Consider the following 13,650-nt stretch of genomic DNA (forward strand, 5'->3'; position numbering starts at 1 on the left):
TCCACCCCAAGTTACTTTCCACCCACCTACAGAAAGCAAGGCGAGTGATGACTCATGATGGGATGAAGCAGAGCTCAGGAATGGCCTAACCCATTTTATTTTTCTACTTGGTTTGGCTTCCTGACTAGTCCTAGAATTAATCCCATGCTTTAAATTATTTTTATAAAGTAAAAATTAATCTGAGAGAGAATTCCTTAGTGGTTTCTTTCTCTCACAGAAGCCATTTCATATAATGAAACAGAAAGTCCAAGAAGAAACATTGCATCTGCTGCTTATCAGCAGAACCCACCAGATGAATAGCTGAGGAACAACTGGAGAGCTGATATAGGAGATAACTAAACAAGAAAAGAAGGTGTTGTGGTATGGTAGTAAATGGACTGGGGAAGTGATTTGTTTGTTCAGTCTTCAAGCTGGCATAGCTTGACTCACTGCGGTTTAACCCACTGAGCCACTGGGGGCTCCACTGCACAATCTACAACATCTTTTGATGAACAGCAATGAACCCTTATATAATTCTTATATAAACATATTTCTTATTGCTGACACTGTGCTAGACCCTTCAATAATTAAGTGGGAAATTTTGCTTCTCCATCCTCACTTCCTTATCTCTCTCTCTCTCTCTCTCTCTCTCTCTCTCTCTCTCTCTCTCTCTGCTAATCCTGTTTTTCAGGGGATCACACACCTTGAGGAGTTAGGTACAGTTGGAAATGGATATATTCACATCTCATCCCTGCGTACATATTTCTCTTTTTTAAAAAATATACTCAGAACTAAATGTATTAATTGAGCAAAATACACACTTAGCACTACCAAACTAATTTAGCACAACCAAATTCTTTTTCAAGCCTAACATTATATGCTCTAGGACAGGGGTCCCCAAACTAAGGCCCGGGGGCCGGATGCGGCCCTCCAAGGTCATTTACCTGGCCCCCGCCCTCATTTATAATATAATATTTTATATAAGTTAATATTGTGCTATGCTAATAATATAATATATTGTATGTACATACAGTTGCTCTGAGTCCCCTTCGGGGTGAGAAGGGCAGAATATAAACGTAGTAAATAAATGTAGTAAATGAATAAATAAATCATTTTAGACTTAGGCTTGCCCGAAGTCTGAAATGACTTGAAGACACACAACAACAACAACAACAACAACAACAACAACAACAACAATCCTGATTAACTTGACTATCTCATTGGCCAGAAGCAGGCCCACACTTCCTATTGAAATCCTGATAGGTTTATGTTGGTTAAAATTGTTTTCATTTTTAAATATTGTATTGTTCTTTCATTGTTGTTGTTATTTTGCACAACAAATAAGACATGTGCAGTGTGCATAGGGATTTGTTCGTATTTCTTTTTCAAATGATAATTCGGCCCCTCAACAATCTGAAGGATTGTAGACCGGCCCCCTGCTTAAAAAGTTTGAGGACCCCTGCTCTAGGATAAAGCAACCAAATGCCCTTGTTCTGATATGTTTTCCTCTGGGAGGCCATATTTGCATTTGTTCGAATGTCTTTTGATTTCAAGTTGAAAACGTTAATATTTTCCCTCATTTTAAAATAATTTTATGCAGTCGACATCCACAGCTTGAAAATATGTAAAAGAAAGTCCAAAAAACAAACCCATATTTTGCTATTTTATATAAGGGACATCATTTTGTTACTCATTGAAGTAAATGTGGAGGGGTCTGGAACCAAATCCCAGTGGATACACTTTACTGTTTATGAATCCATTGTAACAGTTTAATTTTGGTTGTGTTTGCTACTCTGAGGAGTTCTGTTGGAGGGGCAGTATAGGAATTAATTAAATAAAGAGCAATAAAATAAAACTCAGTCTTCCATTCCACATAAAGTAGGATCAAATATAATGGGGTAAGCATACTAGGACTTTTCTACTTCAAAGAAAACTTACACCAGGAACTTAAGTACACATGTGAAGTGAAGTTCCATCAATGTCACTAAAATTAATCACAATGACCAACACACAACGGGACTATTCAACTAACAGAAGTCTTTCCACACAACTTCTAGACATCCTCAAGATCTACCCTTGACAACAACTCAGTCAACAGAGCTTTGGGGAGTATGTAAGAAGAGAAGGAGAGCAACATATGGTGCCCACAGACTGGTTGGGAGAGAATAGATCAACTCCTTCAAGATCTGCTTTCAGGTCTCTTCAGTCAATGGCAGGATCCTATTCGATCCCATCCCAAATACCAATCAGGCTAAATACAAAATCTTATGAAATGTAATTTTCTAAACCAGAAATAGCATTCTTACATTTCTCCCTAAGCCACCAGAGTAGAAACATCTGTAGCAAACTAAAAACAGGTCATATTTATTAAAAGGAGAACCAGCCAAATTACAACCATGATCAATCAAACACCTCCAAGCTGATGTTTCAATATGACAAATATACTCTATATGGTCGACAGCCAGCTCTTTCTCTCATTTTTACACATTAAGATAACTGCTGTTGGTAGTTATGTTGAATGTAAAGTCCTGGTCAATTTTAGGTAAGAAAGTCGAAACCACAGAGCTACTGAAACAAGAACCCCAAGGCAAAAGAAAAGAATTCCACATCACCCACATCAAAAGCATGTTAAGTAACTTCACAAAGACTTACATCAATGCAAAAATACTGTTTAAGAAATATCGCAGTTCACCGGCCCAAGTGAATACCTTTAAAAACTATTCCATCATTATTGTTGTTGCTGTAATTTATTTCTTACCACCTCTCCCTAAAGACTGAGGCAGGGAACAGCAATAAAGTAGACCCATACCAATTAAACGGATGTATAAAACCAATGTATATTAAAAACAATCAATTTTAATTTAAAATTCATAATTGCCACATTTTTCAATGTTTCTCTTGCTATGCTTCCTGGTTTTCTGCTGGAATCTGTTTCTAATATAAGAAGAAATATTTTATCTGTTAAAAACAGTGGGATGTTAATATCACTGTTACTTTAGAGAAGTTCAATGCTAAAGCTATAAAAGATAGGGATCTAAAACAGTTGGTTCACAACTTAATTTTGAAAGCCTTCTGCAATTTGGCAGTTTTGCCCAAAAAAACAGATGCAATAGTCTCTGAAACAAAGGGTAATTTTAGACATTTTCTTCCCGTTGCAAGAATATTTTTTGAAAACAATGTAGTTTTCAAAGATTATTAAGCTTGGGATTTACTCTTGAGCAAGTTTTGCAGAGTATTTTTGCAATGAAAATCCCAACATTTGAAGAGGAAACAGTATCTTTGGCACAGAAAGTTATCTGCAGAAACAGTTTTCTGTGCAGAAAATGCTACCCATCCTTGGACACTTATTTTGAACAAAAATAGTTTTTTTGCACAGAAAAATGCTGTTGTACAATTTTTGTGCTGAATAAATCCTGAATTGCAGAGGTTCTTTCTAATCCATCCGTCTCTTTATCAAGGTTTGATGTTTCATTCCATTTTTCATACATTTTAAAAGTAGTATTTCTATTCTGAGTCAAACCACTGTTTCTTTTTTCCTACTTTTCGTACTTTACTTTGTTCAGATTACTAAAGTACTTTTTTGTTTGCCCACTCTATCATAGTACAATTTTTTGCAGATAACTTCTATATCTGTATGGCTCTACAAGCATAAACATATAGAGGGGAGGGCTGAATCAGTGAGATTACAGATTTTATCTTGGTAGGTTGCTGAGAATTTGATTGTCAAAAATTCATTTAGCTCTTTTCTTCATTCTTAAACTCAAAACATGGATTGCAATGGGGGATGGGAAAATAGGATGAGACAACTCCCTTTGGGCTTTTATCTCATGCTCTGCCATCTTGTAGCTCTCAACACATTAATTCCAAAGGGTTTAAGAAAGAAAAAATATTCAACATTCTGTGCTCAAAAGGCATACGAAAGACATTGTAATGATGATCGTGTACTGGTTTGATTCTGTACACTGACATACCCTACTCTTCTATGAAGAGTTCAAAGTATGGCCAAACATTTCTGTATACTTAATCTTGCTTGATACTTGGATGGAATCAACATCGGACAAGTTCTGTGACTGTTAGACAATATATTCCTCTTTATTTAGGAATTGAATATGTAGTTGTAGATCAATAGATCTACATTGAATTGGAAATACTGTGTTTTCAGTTACTCAAGAGAGGACAGGTTAACGTAAATTAGCTTTTTGATCAATACCTCCCTGCCTCTACCACTGTCCCTAACATCAGACCTCTAGGCCAGGGGTCCCCAAACTAAGGCCCGGGGGCCGGATGCGGCCCTCCAAGGCCATTTACCTGGCCCCCGCCCTCAGTTTTAGACTTAGGCTCGCCCAAAGTCTAAAATGACTTGAAGGCACAACAACAACAATCCTACTTGATGATCTCATTGGCCAGAAGCAGGCCCACACTTCCCACTGAAATCCTGATAAGTTTACAGTATGTTGGTTAAAATTATTTTTAAATATTGTATTGCTTTTTCATTTACCAATATTGTAAATGAAATATTGTAAATGAATGATATGGTAATAATATATTGTGTATGCATATAATATTGATAATAAATATTATTATGTAGTACAATATAATATTTATTTATTTATTTATTACAGTATTTCTACCCCCGCCCTTCTCACCCAATAGGGGACTCAGGGTGGCTAATAATAATAATAATAATAATAATAATAATAATAATACAATAATATTGTAGAATATAATAATATTTATTATATATTATATATTAAATGTAATATTACTAATAATATTACGGCATAATGGTATAGTACAATATAGTAATGTATAATGCTAATATTGTGCTATGCTAATAATATAATATATTGTATGTACATACAACTTGTAAGCCGCTCTGAGTCCCCTTCGGGGTGAGAGCGGGTGGGGTATAAATGTAGTAAATAAATAAATAAGTGATTGTTGTTGGGGGTTTTTTTGCACTACAAATAAGACATGTGCATAGGAATTTTTTTTCCAAATGATAATTTGGCCCCTCAACCATCTGAGGGACCATGAATCGGCCCTCCACTTAAAAAGTTTGAGGACCCCTGCTCTAGGCACTAGGCTCTGCTTACCTTTCCTAAAAATTCGGCTATTCCTCCAAGTGGCACCCGAATACTTCTTGGTGGTAAAGGGAATGCAGGTGGTTCTGTTGGAGCAGGAGGTCTTAGGGAAGAGTGTTCCAGAGTCAAAGAGGCTTTGGAGATTCTCGTTGGCACCAGTTTCACATCCGCCATTTTAAGAGCTTTGAAAAGTAAGTGCAAAAAACAAGAAGTACAAATTTTAGTCAGTTTGTCTGTGTAAAAATTTTTCAGAACTGCAAACAAAATTTCAACTGTTCAGCTAAAACCATACCACTGCAACACTGGGCACGCATCTGACTGTAAATCTTACTCAGTTTTCCAGGGATTTTTTCTTTAGGTTCCAATATGTTTCATTGGGAAATATTAACCTGATCAAAGCTGAAGATAAATAACTATTTCTCAAAAAGGTAACATTATTTCCACATTAGCAGCCCTCCTACAGATCAGGCTGATCACCAGACATGTTTTTTGATTCTCATCTGCTTTGTCCAGTCAGCGCAAGTAATAGTGCTGGGATGCTGAGAGATGCATAACAACATCTAGAACAGTGTTCTCAATCTGTGGGTCCCCAGGTGTTTTGACCTAGAACTCCTTGAAATTCCAGCCAGTTTACCAGCTGTTAGGATTTCTGGGAGTTGAAGGCCAAAACATCTGGGGACCCACAGGTTGAGAACCACTGACCTAGAAAGACATACCAATCACCATTAGGTCTACATTTGGAAAGTCTAGACCTCCTGGTCTAGAAAAAATGTGTGTATTTTGAAAAAGTGGACTGTCTCCATTTATATTGTTTTCTTGAACAGTGCAGACAAATATAAAGTGTATACTAAAAAAATTGCAACTCCAAGCCTTGCAAAAAGGAAGGGAAAAGAACCAAAATCTGGAGTTATGAGTCATTATTCTTTTATTCTTCTTGTATGCAATTGCTTCAGAAAATGTGAAAGCAGTATTCACAAAAAGATTTTTAGAAACATATATGCAACTATTTTTGGACAGGTATAAATGAATTTATTTTTAAAAAATGCAAGTTCACCATCAACTGCTTATTAATATGTTCTAAGTAAGAATGATAGAGCTGAATCCAACTATTAGTCTCAAATAAAGTAGACCCACTGAGCCAAATTGATTTACATTAAGTATTCATTTATCAGGAAACATTTGTAGAACTAGAATTAGTAATCTGAATTACCAGTAGCCCAGTGTTCCTATACATATCATTCAGTGCCACTATAAATGTTCTGTCTTATCTTCTCTCCTTATGTAGATAGATAGTTTACCTTGCTGTATGCTACTCAATCCTACTCCAATTCTGGAGACTATGCCTTCATTTGAATGCCACAATCCATCATTGTAGGTCTACTGTATGTCGTTGTTCACTGTACAAAAAGACACTGAATGTTTGCCTTATATGTGTACTGTAATCCACTCCAAGTGAGATAAAGCAAAATATATATGAAGTGCATTATTATTATTATTATTATTATTATTATTATTATTATTATTATTATTATCCTTAAATCAGAGATAGGAAACATTTGGGCCTCCAGATGTTCTCAGACTGTATCTTCAATCGTAAATTTTTTATAGCAATTACGGCAGATGGAAAGTTGATGATTCAACAGTGTCTGGAAGTTCACAGGTCCCTTTCTCTGGATCCATCTACATCAGTCATGGGCAAACTTCGCCCTTCCAAGTGTTTTGGACTGCAACTTCCAGAATTTCTAACAGCCGGTAGGCTGTTAGGAATTGTGGGAGTTGGAGTCCAAAACTCCTGGAGGGCTGAAGTTTGCTCATGCCTGGTCTACGTTGTAGAATGACTGCAGTTAGACACCACTTTCACTCTCATGGGTCAACACTATGTAATCCTGAGAGCTGTAGTGTGGTGAGGCACTAGCACTAGAAAAGGTTCAAGACGCTCTGTCTTTAATTGGCTATTTGGGATAGACCCTGCATTTGAGGGTCTTCCTCTAGCTACAATCTTCCTCAATCATATAGCCATAGGATTCTAGGAGGATTTCATCCACAATAATAGGGAACTAAAGAACCTTAACAGACAGACAGACAAAGAGAGAAAGAAAAAAAGAGAGAGAGAGAGAGAGAGAGAGAGAGAGAGAGAGAGAGAGAGAGAGGATAAATTAGCAATAATTAAGTCAAGCAGTCTCACGGAAACAAAGCTTTTGGCAATAGAAGGTGTCCTTACAAATCAATAACAGAAAAATTTTCTTTCAAGTTGAGGCATATAATGGGACACTGCCCCATTTTAATTACTTTTTGCATCTTGTCACTATGCAAGGAGAAAGGTTACTTCCCTGAGATGTCAATGTATACACTGAACATTCATGCAACAAATAGGCCAGCAGCTGTGTTAATCTCCTGCTAGTTGCATACTAAAAGGCTTAGGAAATCAGAGGCAAAATCCATACGGCAGGATTGTGTAGTTTTATTTAAAATTATAAACACATTTCTTAATTTTTCTGTTAAATAATATAAAATCAAATTGCAGAACATAATATTATATGATATACCAAAGGATCCAAGAACAAACAGTAATACGGTACAGAAAATAACAAAAAGATAAAATGCCCAAGTGAGTACATATGGTTTTGCACAGTGCATAGAAAATACCACCAGTACTACTTGTGGATAGTTTGCCATGGTATTCTTTGAATTGTTTAAAAACAGCTTCTATATTTCTGCCTTGACATCATCTGATACAGAATGGGATACAAACTCTTTAATAATTAAATAAAGCACAAAGGATAGCTGTTACACCAAATTATATGCAGTGCTACCACCAAGGTTTGGGACATGTTCTTCTTTCCTGCTGGCCAGGGGGTTGTGGGCATTGTAGCCCAAAAAGGACCTAACATCTACAAGCTTATTAATATTAACATTAGCTTCAGCTAGAATATCAGGCCTGGGGCCATACATTTCTTTACTTCCCCTTTTTTCAATTCTCCCAACCACTATTCAGCTTTTGATTTATAAGTCAAGTTCAAACTAAAGAAGGTTTTCAAGTCAACCATAATCTCTATTAACTGTTAAATGCTATATCAATGTGCTGAACAATTAAGGCTAACAAAGGTAAGGGATCACAAAATCCTCCTGTTATTTTTATAGTGTTGATTAATAACTATAGTAAAAACTTGGTCAGTGTTAATGTCTGTTTTAATGTGATAAATATCCATATGGCCATTCATAACCTAATATCTACCAGGAAAAATTGCCTATAACAATGTCAAGAAAATGCTTCATAAAGCAAAGGAAGAATTCAAGAACAGACAAGCAAAGAACTTTTGATGAGGCATAGGTATCTACTCATTAACAGAAATGTTACTGTCACTGAACAAGCTATATGACAAATCAATACACAAAGTGAATAATTAACTCGGGGTCATGAGGCAGTTCATAGCAAGCAATTCTAGGCCAATATCAACTTACTAGGAAAGGACTAAAGCACCGGTTAAAAGAAACAAAACACTGGTTAATGAGGGTGGAGTGGTATGTACCTTCATTCAAAAAATTAATTTCCTTTCTTGTTTCTCCAGTAAAATACGTCTGAGATCACTGTTGGATCCAGTTCATAGGACTGTTTGCAGGAAAGCAGACAATCCACTTGACTTTTCAAGCATACTTTTTTCTTTCCAAAAGTAGGAAACCCCTGCCTAGCCCTTTTGTGGCCTGCCCAGTTACAAATGCTGCCAATTTCCCATCAACATCTCTCTCCATCTTTTTAAATGTATAAAGACAGACAGACAAAAGACCCCACCTGTCCCCTGACCTGAAGGCTTTCTTCTGTGTTACTGCATGCCTCACCATAAAGAGCTGCAGGGTTTTGCAGCCACAAGTTGTTAACGCTAAATTATTACAAAGGCGACAGTAAGATGAGGACAAGCTTGCCTATGGCTGGAATGCCAGACTGTATCCAGTCTGGTTTATCAACAGGAATGCAGAGAAGCACCTGGATTTCATTTCAGGTTCTTCATGACAGGTCCTCTTTCAAAGCAAATATCTTCTACCTTCAACCCCATCAGCTGTAACATGCTTCGTCTATGAGCCTAAATGGACAGATACGAGACCAAGTGCCACAGGGCCCTTGATGGATAAAACATCCCAGATTCCATGATAACACATGGCTTTAAAAATGCTGGATGTTTGTGATTCTTTTCTTAGACATTCCAGTATTCATACTTCTAAGGTAGGGGAGGATCTATTTCAGGAGAAACACTGCCTATACGCATCTCTACATTTAAGTTATGCCAGATACCCTCAAGGAAGCTGAAAAATTGCTTGGCAAGCCTCTTCCAACATTTAGCAGTCCCAAAATATGCAGAGCATTCACCTCATGATAGCATTCCTCTGGAACAATGTGAAGAGGATTACCAAACCATCACTTTATGTCTCTTTAACCTCAAAGAACTGCTTCTCCAATGAGGCTTATTCCAGGTTAAGCTGATAAAGTAGCTAACACTCAAATTCTCTGTCCTCAAACTGCCATACATCCAGGCTCCTAGATTACATCTGCTCATCCTTATTTTATTGCCAATAGATTTTATTTTATAGGAGACAGATAATTCTGTTTAATCCTGAATAAATTTCTGCACCTTGCATTGCTACATAGTAGAGAAAGAAAAAACAAGTGGCCCATTATCATTTTGTGCAGAAAAGCTATATGGGATACTGTATATGCAGATACTTCCCACTACCACCTCTCAAAGTACCAAAATGGTATTAGATTACACTGTTGCCAGACAAAGATTACCATAATTGTAATTACAATACAAAACATAGTATAACATCCATATAAGAAAAAAGAGTGGGTGGGCAGGGAAGAAATAAAATGAAAAAAGACCCGAAGGCACCACATAATGATGCACTTAGCGCTTACAGTATCGATTTCTTCCACTTAATCCTTTCTAAAAAGCACACAAATCCTTACAAATTCTCACAGTATGAACTATAATCTCTCTAATACCAAGACATACTGAATGTATTTCAAGCATTTTCTGTCAGGAAAACTCTCCCACCCACCTACCCGTCTCCCCTTCTCTTTCTGCCATTATATATGCAAGAACAAAGTAAGGAAAAGAAAAGATTGTGCCAAACTATAGTTACTCTCAAGATATATATCTAGTAAGTGCTGATAGGTATTTCATTGCATGGCATTTCTTTCACCCATCAGAAAAATAAGAAGAAATGAGAAGAGGAACCTGGATACAGCTGATGTTTACAAGTTGGAGGGAGAAAAATCTGACATAGTTCCAGCAGACCACAGAGACTTCTTTCATTTTAACTCAGCTTGCAGTTATTAACCTTGTCTCGGCCTTTCAAATCTGTGTCATCCTAGATACTTTGGTCTCTACTTCCCATCAGCTCCAGCTAAAGAGGAATGGTTGAAGTTTTAGTACAGCAGGCCCTTGGTATTGACTAGGATTTGGTTCCTGGACATCAAATGATCTGTGTATACTCAGGTCCCATTATATATACAGTGTTCCCTCATTTATCGCAGGGGTTAGGTTCCAGGACCACCCGCAATATGTGAAAATCCGCGAAGTAGGAACGCTATATATTTATACATTATTTTAGTAGTTATACACTATTTTAAGTCTTTATCAACCAATCGTGTGTTGATAAATCGCCTCCTTCTCCTCCCTATGCCGCTTGGGCTCCTTTTCTCTCCCTTTGGTTCTCCTTCCTCACTTCCTTAGGCTGTAAATTGTAATTTTTTATGATTTATAATATTCTTTTAGAGTTTATTGAAAAAACGCACAACAGCGAATCCGTAAAAAGCGAACCGTGAAGTAGTGAGGGAACACTGTAATGGCATAGTAAAATGGTGTCCCTTTTACAAAATGGCAAAATCAAGGTCTGCTTTTCAGAGAGAAAAAACAGGAATATTTTCAAGCCATGGATGGCTGAATCTACGAGTGCAGAATCCGTGGATAAAGAGGGCCAGCTGTGCCATTGCATTTTGCCCCTGAAGGACAAATGATTACACTGGTAGGAAAAAAAAATAGTAAAAGAGGAAACCACGTGAGAGAACCTACAGCCTCTTCTCTAGGAAAGATGCATTCACAAAGAATTTAGCATGCATGATATTGGACCATCAACTCAGTGTTTTCCCTGATGCTTTGTATCCACAGATATTAGGTGCACCTTTAGCAGATGGATAGAAGGGGGTATTTCAGCACATGGAGCCTTTTTTACCTCTTTATAACAGACTGCATCTGCAGTACAGTACTTCTTGTTGTTATGTGCTTTCCAGTTAACTCCTACTGATAGCTACCGAACGCTAGAAATTTCTTTAGCAGATTTGCTGAGAAGGAGGTTTTACTGTTGCTTCTCTTTTTAACTGATGCTTGTTGTGAGGTATACAACCTCTGAGGATGCCTGTCATAGATGTGGGCGAAACATCAGGAGATAATTTTTCTAGAACATGGCCATACAGCCCGGAAAACACACAACAACCTTGTGATTCTGACCATGAAAGCCTTCGACACTGGTTTCCATGAGTGAACGAGGATTTGAACCCTGATCTCCTAGAGTCTGAGCCAAACATTCAAACCACTATATGCCACACACTAACTCACACATACCACCTCCCTCTCAATCCCTCTTCCACAAAACTCTTCAAGTACAGAAAGACATTCAAGCAGCTTTCATCTCTAATTGCCTGACACAATGAGCCTGGGTGCATTGTTCAGTTCAAAAGCACCTGGGAACACAGCACTGCAAGACCGCTGTCTTGTCTTCTCCAAGCACTCAACCCATGACTCTGACAGCAGACAGAATTAGGATCACTTGATGTACTTGGGAGATTATTGTTTCATACCTTCTGATCATTTCCTACTTGTGAAATTTTCCTATGACAAATTATCACGGGTTTCTTGGCCTGGCCATCCTCTGAGGCTGAGACAGTATGACTTGCCCAAGGCAATTGAGTGGGTTTCCATGCCCGAGTAGGGATTGAAACCCAAGTCTCCAGACTTGTAGTCTGGCATTCATACCACTACACTATGCTGGCTCCCATGTTCACCTTTAAATCTGCTGCTGAACTGGGAAATGAGGCCTTTGTGGCTCTCTCCACTTTTTCTTCCTCCAATTTATGCCCTCTCCCTCATCTGTGGCAATGACTGTGCTCTGTTTGGGGAAAGCATAGCAGCGAGGATTCTTTTTTTGGAATTAGGGATCCTTCACTCAGTTCTTAGAGGACACTGAGAAAAAAGAATTGCTATTGTATCCCTTCATAGTCAAAACTCCAGAGTTTTATCGTCTATTTTATTCTACATATTTTTATGTTGTCTTTCTTTCAGCATGGAATGCAAGGCAGCTTACAAAAGGCTAAAAGAAGATTTTATTTATTTCTCAGGTCAGAAGCGAACCGAGGGTACAAGTTGTAATGAATTTGCAAACATAGAGATTTTTTTAAGAAAAAAAACTTGGCATTAATACTAAGTGTCTTTTGCCCAGTAGCTGGCCACTTGGAGTGTTGGGTTATCTAGCAATCATGCATGCATTTTCATTGTTCTCTCTCTCTCTGGCTCTTTTAGGTTTAAATGCTCTTTCTGTTTCTTGATCCTGCCATGCCATGCTGATGTTACTTCTTTGTTAAGAGATATGTAGTATCCTGAACTATATTCTTTTGGAACTAAGATGTTTTTACCTGTATGACCATCATCATACAAGATTGTAAGTAGACATATTTTTACTATTTTACTTTTAATGTCTTTGATACTTATTTTATGCGCATGACTCTTTAAAGGGAAAGGGAGGCTGGCTATTTTGCTTTTTCTTATCTCTGCTCACATAAACCCCTAGTCTTCTACATTTTTGCTACTCTGCACCACTATCTAACCATATTGGTATCATAATCCTAACAGGTTATGAATATATTCCTAATATGGAGTGCCTCTGGTGTTGCTGTTAGAAGGCCCTCCATTGTGCATGTAGCAGGGCTCAGAATGCATTGCAGTAGGTAAAGGATGATAAAAACTTGTAACACAATTAAATTATTATATCAAAACACCATTACATTTTAAAAGTTATAAAATCATTTGAGAGCCACTGTCATGTCATGTACATTTCTGAAGAACAAAAGAAAGATCTCTTGAGGAACTGATAAAGGTTTCTCCCAACTTTGTCAATTTCTGTAGACACGCATAAAAAGCCAGAGAGGAGGAATGAAATATGGCAACTCCTCTGCTCCTCTTCTTAGGGTGAAATGAAAATCTCTTATGCTGAACCAAATCTAGTTGTAAATTCATCTTTCTAAATGTGTATAAAATCACTGTAATTAAATAAAAGAGCAATTAAAACTACAATTCAGTCTCACACTTGCATAACAACAATAAGACAAGCTCAAAATACTTCTAGTAGTACATATTAGAAGTTAATAAGTTATTAAACTAAGTTAAGTAAAACACTTTCATACAAAAAAATGTATACCCACAGAAGTTTGGGTCTGAAATTTAAACTTGCTAAAAAGTTCAAATGTTATGGATCTGTACTCTAGAAACAGCACTTTACTATAGACACACTGCCCCTTCACACTGGAGTCTGCTGCACA

General features: G+C 37.2%; 1 protein-coding gene across 1 annotated transcript in view; it reads right to left on the reverse strand.

Moving 5' to 3' along the window:
* mylk (myosin light chain kinase) overlaps positions 1–13,650 on the reverse strand; it is a 263,208-nt gene that overhangs the window by 188,867 nt on the left and 60,691 nt on the right. Inside the window, exon 2 of the mRNA XM_008109540.3 lies at positions 5,076–5,245. Within this exon, the coding sequence (XP_008107747.1) occupies positions 5,076–5,237 (162 nt within the window). The 5' untranslated portion in view covers positions 5,238–5,245. The remainder of the gene's footprint in view (positions 1–5,075; positions 5,246–13,650) is intronic.

The sequence above is a fragment of the Anolis carolinensis genome, chromosome 1, assembly GCF_035594765.1.
Source record: "Anolis carolinensis isolate JA03-04 chromosome 1, rAnoCar3.1.pri, whole genome shotgun sequence".
NCBI classification, from domain to species: domain Eukaryota; kingdom Metazoa; phylum Chordata; class Lepidosauria; order Squamata; family Dactyloidae; genus Anolis; species Anolis carolinensis.